Below are 9,394 nucleotides of genomic sequence, written 5' to 3'. Positions count from 1 at the left end.
CCTAATGTAAATATATAATTTCTATTTAACGCGCGCTGTGAAATGGCGTGCAAATGCAGTGCAGTATTTAGAATGCATTATTTTGCAGCAAAAGTTGTTTTATTCTCTCTCCACAAATCATAGGCATTTTGTTAGTGTCTACAACATAGTGTGGTGCGAATTTAATAGAATACAAAGGAGGCGTGACAAGCACTCGAGCTATTTGTGCTTTTCTACTCCAGCTATGAAACTGATTTAAAGTTGGCGATGCGACGTAGGACAAGGACTAAGTTATACGCCTGCCTCGTGGTGTGCTTTGTATTGCTGGGATGTCATCATTATCGAAGCAGCAAACTCCACAGCACCGTACCAGCAACAAGGAAGCCAAGTCTGCTACTAACCAGTCTCATCCCAACACGGCGAACTAGTTTAGCAGTTGACGGTGGACATAAAACGAGCTGGAGTCAGACAGAAGCCTCAACAGAAACCCAAGGAAGCCTGGTACAACAGATTACTAACACTGAAGCTGGTCAGATTACAAGTTTCAAGTCTTATGATGGAGTACAGGATAAGTTTGCCACACCAAGCCCATTGCTTCAATACCTAGAAAAGGTGGGGGGTATCATGTTTCTACACTGAGATGCCACTTTTGATGTTGTATCTGTAATGCTAGTCATTTTGAAAGCTGCACCCAGTTTGTGGGGCTGTCTTCATTGAGACAAATGCACACCAGCCCCAAAATCAGCTTACAGTGATGTCTTACTATAGTATGACTGCTCTATTAGAGTGTTTTTGGTTAATGATTTTGGTGTTAGTGCTACAAAACCTTTAATTTGTTTAGTCGTTTGTACCTTGGCAAGGTATATACAGCTTGTTTATATGTGACTGGATCTGCGAAAAGGGGTCTTATAGCCTTTCCAAGTTTCACGAGTCATAACTCATCATGTGTTTGACCTATTGACTTAAAATTACATCCAGGAATAGTGCTATGTTAGGAGGGTAAAGTGACCAAATTTCAGGCTGGTACCATACTCACAAGTTAAGTTACAGATTGCCAAGTACATGCAATTGGAAAGACTATAAGACCCCTTTTCGCAGATCTGGTCACATATCAGTCAGTAAGTCAAGTCACTAGGTCTAAGTCCTTGAAACTAGGTTAGGTAATCCTAAGGCTGCAGCACATGTTGCTGTCAGACCTTCAGTGCTGGTCACTGTAAAGCGCTAATAATAATAGTAATAAATAATATGTGCATTTGCCTGCTATAAGTTTGACAGCAAGTCGTACAATGTATACTCATGTTCACAAGTAATGTTTGTATATGGGATATAATTGTGCGTTATAGCAGTGATTATGTATATACTCAATGATTGAAAGCCCTGAAGGAACAAACCCAAACTCTGTAGATGTGTATCTTGGAAGGGTAAACTAATTTAACTATGAAAAACTTGTTACAATATCTGTTCAGGTATTTAGATAGGTTATTTTTTCTATCCTCTGTTGGTTTGGAAGATTTATGCATTATGCTATAATGTATCATGTAGCTGGAGAAGCAGCAACTTCCACCAGTTGATATGATGTCATCAGTCATTGTGACAGGGATACACAGTGTAATTAGCAGAGATACTGCATCATACCGGAGAGCATTTGCTAAGAACAATTTCTCTGTCTTGAACAGTGTGGAGATGGAAAGTACTATAAGAGGTATATTATATGACAAGAAATACTTGCTTGGGTGTTTGTTGTGTAGTGTGTCCTGAATGTCATTGGTAGTATTATTGCAACCTGTGTGATTTGGACCTAGCAACTATTTGTAAAAGCTGATACAATATAAAATCATTGTGTGCTCATAGCAGCAGCAGCAGCAGAGCAGCACTAAATAATTTTAGATGAAAAAACTAGCTGGTCTTAGAGTAGTAGAAATATTTGTTTACATTATATGATGATGATGATGATATAGGTGACAAGTGGAGGGCACTACTGTGTCTATCATATTCCGGTGCAAGAGAATGTTTTCAGGATATCCAGTTTAGCAAACTTAAACATTATCAGAAGGTACAATGTTCATTATTATACTGTTATCATGTTAATTTATACACTACCGTTTTGTCAGTCATACTGTGCTTATTTTATATGTACATTTAGCGATTACTAAAAGCATTACTTAAGGCGTGTTGTTGCTAATCCTAATTAAGTATACACTCTAATAGAACAATTGCCAATGACCAATCCATGGTCTTGTACTATGAAATTCTTACATCATGGACAGTGGCTGGTTAGCATAATGATTTACATACAAGCCCATCATTTGTTCCTAATAGAACAATCACTATAATTATTTTGTCTATGTTCATGGCATTTCATTTACCTGAAAGACACTGTGTGGATGCTACTCATTTTGCTGTTGCAGATATCACACATTCCAGGCATCCGGTTGACCTTGGGAAAGAAAGATGCTTTATGTCAAGTAACTTCTCCTGTCAATGGTACAGTAACAATCAACTTTCCTACTTTAAATACCTGGATAATGTACTGTATGCAGCATTTGAAATAATTGTTTTCAGACACAGTGTCAGAAAGTTGGGTGCAGCTTACATTTAAGCTAGAATGGACAATATACACCAGTGCATCTCTTACAATTAGTGGTTCATGTTGTGATATATCATGAAAACATTAAATACTACATATTTACATTCATAAAAGGCTGTTTATGTTTTGACAGAAGTCCTTATGGCTCCCTTATCACCACCAAATTAAAAGTTCGTGTAAAAAAAATTGATTCCACAGAATTACTTGTATGTCCTTTAAAAATTCAGTACGGGGAGGGGGGTGATTTAAACGTCAGAACAAATTGTTTGGTGTCCACAGAATTTAAGATGTTAGGCAATGATAAGTTTACCATTAAAGTTGTCTTGAAGCAATTGTTTAGTCATTTTCTACCATGAGCTTGAATGTGTCTCATTAATGTTCTATTATAGATCTTCATCCTATAGCCCGTCTTGCTCCAACTTGTTGGGTGATGCCACACCAATACGAGGAGTTTGTCAACACTGCCACTAGTGCAGGAAAAGATGAAATGACTTTCTTTGTTAAGCCGATATCATCAGGGTCTGAATGGAGGTCACGTGTTGTGAACTTAGAGAAACCAGGAGATGTAAAATACATAGAAAGTCGAAGGTTGTATTATATGTAGTGCTCAATAGTTAATGTACTTTTCCAACACTATGTGTAGGTTTCATCAGCAAGGTGGTGTTATTCAACAATACTTTCACAACCAACTCTTCATCGTGGATAAGCCATTTAGTGTCCGAGCATATGTACTGATCACCTCAATGTCTCCACTGAGAGTCTACATGTACAATGAAGGAATTGTGTATTTCAGGACCAATAAACATAAGAGTCACCATCGAGTATGTATGTGTGTTTATAACAAGTGTCTGCATGAATACATTTACTATTTACATAATAGTGGTGGAGACAGCTCAAAAAGAAACTGAGCTTAAAATTTTGTCTGTATATAGCAAATCAAGATGCCCCTATAGAGCACTCAGAAATTCTAATAGAACATCCTTTATTCTAATAGGTGCACCTTGCCTATTCTGGCTACATCCTTGCTTGTAAGTGTAAATGATACATGCAGCTTGTAAGTAGTGGGTAATTGTATTGAATGTTAACACTTCTTCTGCACATGTGTACACGGAGTTGTTTTGTGTGTAGCTGTCAACTAGGGATCCATGGTGCTTTGCACAACTAAAGGAACATCTTCAGACTGCAAGGGGTCTTCAAGCTGCTGAGGCTGTCTTCAAGAACATGGAACTTGCAATAGTACAATTGCTACTAAGAGTAGAACTAAGTGTTGCAGCTTACTATGGTACTATAGGAGGTGATCCCATCACAGGCCAACCATACAGGTATAATGTTATAGTAAGTGGAATTTAGTGTGTAATGCACATATAGGTGCCAGAATTGTTATCAACTGTTAGGAATTGACCTGGTCATTAACACATCACTCCATGTCATGATATCGGAGGTTAATACATTTGTGTTAAATGCATATGCATCAACACTCTGTGAGTCACAATGAATATTGCATATTGTATGGTAACTATTCTACCGTAACTGTTATAGGTGAATGGGCAACCCAACATGCAAGAAAACTTTCAGGTTAGAACTCATTTTAAAATTATTTATCTTTTTTTCTATGTGTTACAGGAGTATGTTTCCACACTGAGTTCTATTAAGGAGCAAATGCTTTATGATTTAGTCAGATTGGTCTTTAGCAGAGATACAACGGCTTCAAATGTCAGTACCATCATTGACCAGTTATATGCTGGACTAATGGTGAGTGTCATAGCAACTAGTCAAGCTTTCATGACTGAGTGTATGATTTGTGTATAAAATATATAATTTAAAGGCTGCAGCACATGTTGCTGTCAGACCTTCAGTGCTGTTCACTGTAAAACTTTATATCACATTTTTGAGATGTGCTATGATATGTATTTTGAATATTAGAAAGTACTGGGTTTACTGAAGTTTACAGCAACATTTTGTGTAGGTAATGGGCTGTAAACCTGACCACAAATATTGCTTGACAGACAGTGATCTTCATTATTTATTTTCATGGCAAAGGGAGACCAATAACATTGGAAATTACAAGCAGGTTTGTTCCTGATATATAAAAGTGGTTCATTTCACATTTGCTTTAGTTGTATCCTGCTATACTACATGAGAACATACTTACTGCCGAATTTATTCATGGCGCACGTGTGAAGAATATTCTACTTGGTAAACAACAACACATAATCATAACAGAGAACAACAGAGAAGGAACATTTCACAGCACAAAGGAGCTGCACCACTTGTTTGTTGATGTGTTGAAATTGAACGGAAATGACCAGGAAACCAAATCAATACCTTTAAATATTAAGTGAGTACACACTCTTAACGTAACTTGCTTATTACAAGAGCAATACTGTCATGATGTATTTTATTTTATTCTTAGATACTCTGAGCATGCAATGCAACATTTGACTCCACAAAAGGTTATCCTTCCAGTTCAGCAGCCACAAATTGAAGAAGGCTATTTTGATGCATTGATTGGGAATGTGCTTGGTGGAAAGAAAAGTAAGATATATTTGGTGTTACAGCCTTTTTTTATTTTTTCTATAATTTTAGCAACAACTACATTATCATGTACTAAGAGTAAGTGGCACAACCCCTGAATGTCATCATAACAGTATTTAATACACAGGTGTGGAGCAGATGCCATACCTGCTGCAGCTGGTAGTATCCCCTGGTCAACTACAACCCTACTTTACTAAACAAGTCACTCAATACCGGATGGTCGTGCCTCATATAATCCCTATGATAAGTATATCAGCCATCCCAGCCCACTGCTCTTGTATAGCAAAGTTCGTAACAGATTCTACCAACTTAAGGTACAATATATAGATATCTGTTAGTTGCTATATATATTGTGTATTGTTACATATATAGGATGGACATATTTAATCAGGTTAACTGGACACTCAGTGTTGGAGATACTACTGTTCAGTGGCTTTTGTTAGATACCAATCAAAACCAGCCATGGGTAATAAATCAGTATACCATCATTATTACAAGACAGTCACTGTCTTTGTTTGAGCTGCACTTCACAACAAGCCAGCCACACAAAGTGTGTGCACTCACACAGGTAAACATTTTTTTTCTGAAAAGTATGAGATTCTGTACATACAGATAAGGTTATATATTTTGGTAGGATTGTGATCTGATGGTTTATCAAGACAGGCCATGTGGCCTGTATGAAATGGGACCTGATACATGGCAGGAATTTCAATTGCAACACTCTAAGAAGCCCAAGTGTAGCAGTGGAGATAGCAGTGGTTAGCTGGGTTGACCCCTGGTACTTTATACATAATTGATCATCTACGTCATACATTTCTAGGCCATTGGATGCTACCTTGTGTTCAGTGTACCAAACCGTCTACCTGTTTCTGGAATGAAGCTGTGTGGACACCCAAAAGCTGTAGGCATGTTAATTTGAACAGAGACCAGAGCAGATATTGTACCTCTAATAAAAAGGTATATATTCTACTTATGTCAGATTGAGTAAATGAAAATTACACAGATATTGATGATTGGTGACTCAACTTGTAGAGGAATTATGTACTATCTCATAGAGAAGGTAACTTGTTTGTATACTGTAATTTAGCAGAACTTCTTCAAAGGAGAAATATAATATTTAAATTAGAGCTTGTCTAAGTAGCCACAGCATTTGTATAAAAGGATTGTCTTTAAGTCCATTCTAGCAAGCTTTTAAACTTGTAGTTCACAGCCCCTTTCTATGTATAGTGTGCCATCACTACCACTTCCGTAGTGTGTAATAGTTTTACTTATGTCCAAGTCTAAGAAATGTTATATTAATATAAGTTTGCCAGTATTTACTGTAATCACCGTTGACAGATTAACGGAAGCTTACAGCACTGGACAAACTCTCACTCATCAATCACGTACACTATTAATGATGGGACTGTGTTCTCGTTTCAATACTACCCTCAGTATTGGGTACCGCAACACCATAGTCCTTCATATGAGCAGGCACTTGACATACTATTGAAAGAGTAAGTGATAGTAGTAGTACCTAGTTATTGTTAAATAAAATATGTATTTGGTAGAAATAAGCCACTATCCAATAACTCTGGTACTATACTAATAGTAGGTGGAGTACAGTGGATGAATTATTCTCACATCAAAGTCACACAACAAATTCTCAATAGGTAAATATTATACTAAGCAAATTATAACTTCTATTGTGGATGTCTGCTGCTATCAGAGCAGATCTTACTGGGATTACAGTGATAATAAAAGGCCTTGGTTCAGGATTTAGTCAGCCATCAACAGGAATCCACTGGGTTCCACTAGTAAGTGTGTGTAGTACCAGTTGAAGTGTATACCTTCCTTCTGTGTTAGCTATGTTATTTTTGGTGAATTAGTCCTGGCCATGGATCACATGAATATGTACTAAGGGTGAATGTGCCTTCAACTTGTGAAAGCAACTCAGATTGTTTCACACTCTACCTATATTTTCAAATCACAAAAGGTCCATGCTACGATGGACAGCATATCTGCATACCAATTTTTTAACTTGTTTTTGTCAGTAGTTTATATACCATGCAAAAATACACTTGTAAATTTGAAAACTGCTCGTAACTTTTGCACCACACTCTTACAATTTGTGCTCAAATTGTAAGATGAATGCTCTATATCATGCTAATTATACCCACCAAATTTGAAAAGAATCAAGTAAGGCTTGCATGAGTAAGGCTTGCATGAGTTATGGCAATTTATATAAGTGGTGTGAAAAGAAAAATTAACGGAAGATGAAGAAAATAAGACGACCTTTGAAGGTGCATATCTCATAGGCAGTGGAAGAGGGGGTGCTCCAGCACCCCAAACTATTTTACATGGGGTGCTGAGCACCCCCAATTCGTCATCATGTGAACTCCTGCAAAGTTTCCAGAAACTTGTCAATCACGATTGAGATACTCTAACAGAGCAGTCACCCTAATACAACAGTCAATCACGTATCAAAATAAATATTATTTGATTAACAGCTAAACCCACTGAAAATGCCATCTCCTGACACCCATTTTTCAAAAAATTTCCTGGGGGGTCATGCCCCCAGACCACCCTAGAATTAGCATGCTTCTCATACCTACTACTACCACCATAAATTTTGCGCACCCCCATCTCTAGCACCCTTCCGCCTCCTATTTATCTCAAAAACAGCGGACCGATTTAGCTCAAATGTGACCCAGTCTGAGAAAACCGGTCTTATCGCCCATGTCAGCAGATTCGATTTTTCACCCAGGACACACAGCTACATGAATAAACTATCTAATTCCACATTTAAAATCAGCTAGACTTGAGTGGTCTGGTTTTGCTGGCTGCTTTTCCCGAGCCCAGTGGCAATCCATACGTGTGGTGTGGGGCCTTAATGGAGCTCTGGTCAGCCTGGGAATGACTGTATGTGACTGTACAGCTCTGTGGTGTTGAATAACTACCTCTGCTGTGAATTTCCTTTCATTTTAGCCAGTTTTGAGACTTCAATGGCTCAAAACTTGGCCTAATTCATCCCTTGGCCTTCCTTTTCAATTTTTGAACACCATCTTGCCCGCCTTCCAGGGGCCTCCCACCCAATTTGCAGCTCGCCTGATACAGTCAACGTTGGTTTAAAAACCATCTAAAATGGCGGGAAACTTAGTTGTTGGCAACTTGTACAGTGGATTGCTCTGGAATTGGTGTAAAACATGTGAAAATTTGGTACACATAGCTTCAACCATTGGCGAGCTACAACACACAATACTTAAAACTGGCATTTCTCGATAGTTTTAAATAGGCGATAAGCCCGGTTTTGTCAGACTGGGTCACAAATTTGGTATGTAAGATGTCCTACTTAGAGGAATATTTCACAGAAAAATGGGCTATTTCTGTTTAGCCATTACCAAGGTATGAATGCGTGACAACCATGTTTTCTTGATTCCTGTAAAATACACACTTGTTTGTCGCATTCCCAAATGTATTGGCTTTCCTTAGCCACACGACACGCTACCTGATCATGGATTATATTCAAGGATAATAAAAATTATGGTACCAACAGTGTACTGAATAGCTACCTCAATAGTTAACTTTTCACAAACAGAATGCCAATTGTGAAAAATTTCCTGTCAAAGAGTACTGTATATATTCTCATACTTTCTTCATATGTCCTTTTAATAGCTGGCACTTTAGTTATGATGTGTTTGTTATCAGGAAGGACACAGAGAATTGATCAGCCTACAGGAATCATTGTCACAGTCAGCATCACAACTTGGTTACCATATGATTGACACTCTCAGTATAACCATTACCAGACATAAACATTTTCTCTATGGCAGTTGTGCCTGTAACTTCCACAGGGTCAGTTATTATGGACTGTTAACCTGATGTAATATAATTCTTGTGGTATCTAGGTACTGCCTTTAAATTCATCACTTACCAAATTATATTCATTACAAACTGAAGCATCAAATAACAGAACAGGTTATCATGTATTTGGTAACATTAATGCTGTGTACAGTGAAATAGTGTTAAATGTTATATGCAACAGTGTAATCAATGATTAACTGTGTATTCAGATAGATAATAGTGGGAAAAAAAGCTTGAAATTCACTAAATTAAGGAGCCTTCTTGCAGGTCTCGTATAGATCGTAGTATACTACAGTTGAGGCCTGGAGGTCTATTTTTCTGGCTGCTTTTGTACAAGTGATGTGACTAACTAACAACCATTGTATGTGTTCATGTGTACCAAGTCAGAATCTGTGATTTACTGTACTTTGGATACTGTATACCGGTCATTTTTAAGGGTAAAAACTTTTG

The 9,394-nt window shown here is 37.6% G+C and overlaps 1 protein-coding gene across 5 annotated transcripts; it reads left to right on the top strand.

Annotated features, from left to right (window-relative positions):
• The first annotated feature begins 29 nt into the window (after nucleotides 1-29).
• Nucleotides 30-9,316, top strand: LOC136242775 (cadherin-like and PC-esterase domain-containing protein 1). 5 transcript variants are annotated; one of them, XM_066034244.1, is made up of 24 exons: nucleotides 30-591; nucleotides 1,522-1,681; nucleotides 1,938-2,032; nucleotides 2,388-2,463; nucleotides 2,971-3,154; nucleotides 3,210-3,387; nucleotides 3,695-3,888; nucleotides 3,935-4,007; nucleotides 4,106-4,141; nucleotides 4,190-4,318; nucleotides 4,533-4,637; nucleotides 4,684-4,904; nucleotides 4,980-5,101; nucleotides 5,153-5,179; nucleotides 5,229-5,415; nucleotides 5,474-5,669; nucleotides 5,736-5,859; nucleotides 5,922-6,058; nucleotides 6,105-6,161; nucleotides 6,440-6,597; nucleotides 6,652-6,753; nucleotides 6,810-6,897; nucleotides 8,789-8,935; nucleotides 8,989-9,316. In XM_066034244.1, the coding sequence occupies exons 1-24, from the start codon at nucleotides 247-249 to the stop codon at nucleotides 9,139-9,141; spliced, it is 3,294 nt and encodes a 1,097-aa protein (XP_065890316.1). In that variant the 5' UTR covers nucleotides 30-246; the 3' UTR covers nucleotides 9,142-9,316. The 5 variants fall into 5 exon arrangements, with proteins under 5 accessions (XP_065890316.1, XP_065890315.1, XP_065890318.1 ...); XM_066034243.1 differs by having other exon boundaries at nucleotides 2,956-3,154; XM_066034246.1 differs by lacking the exon at nucleotides 8,989-9,316 and having other exon boundaries at nucleotides 2,956-3,154; nucleotides 6,815-6,897; nucleotides 8,789-8,930.
• Nucleotides 9,317-9,394: the final 78 nt, after the last annotated feature.

The sequence above is a fragment of the Dysidea avara genome, chromosome 13, assembly GCF_963678975.1.
Source record: "Dysidea avara chromosome 13, odDysAvar1.4, whole genome shotgun sequence".
Lineage (NCBI taxonomy): Eukaryota > Metazoa > Porifera > Demospongiae > Dictyoceratida > Dysideidae > Dysidea > Dysidea avara.
Note: the sequence above shows the minus strand (reverse complement) of the source record. Positions and strands in the feature narration are given on the sequence as shown.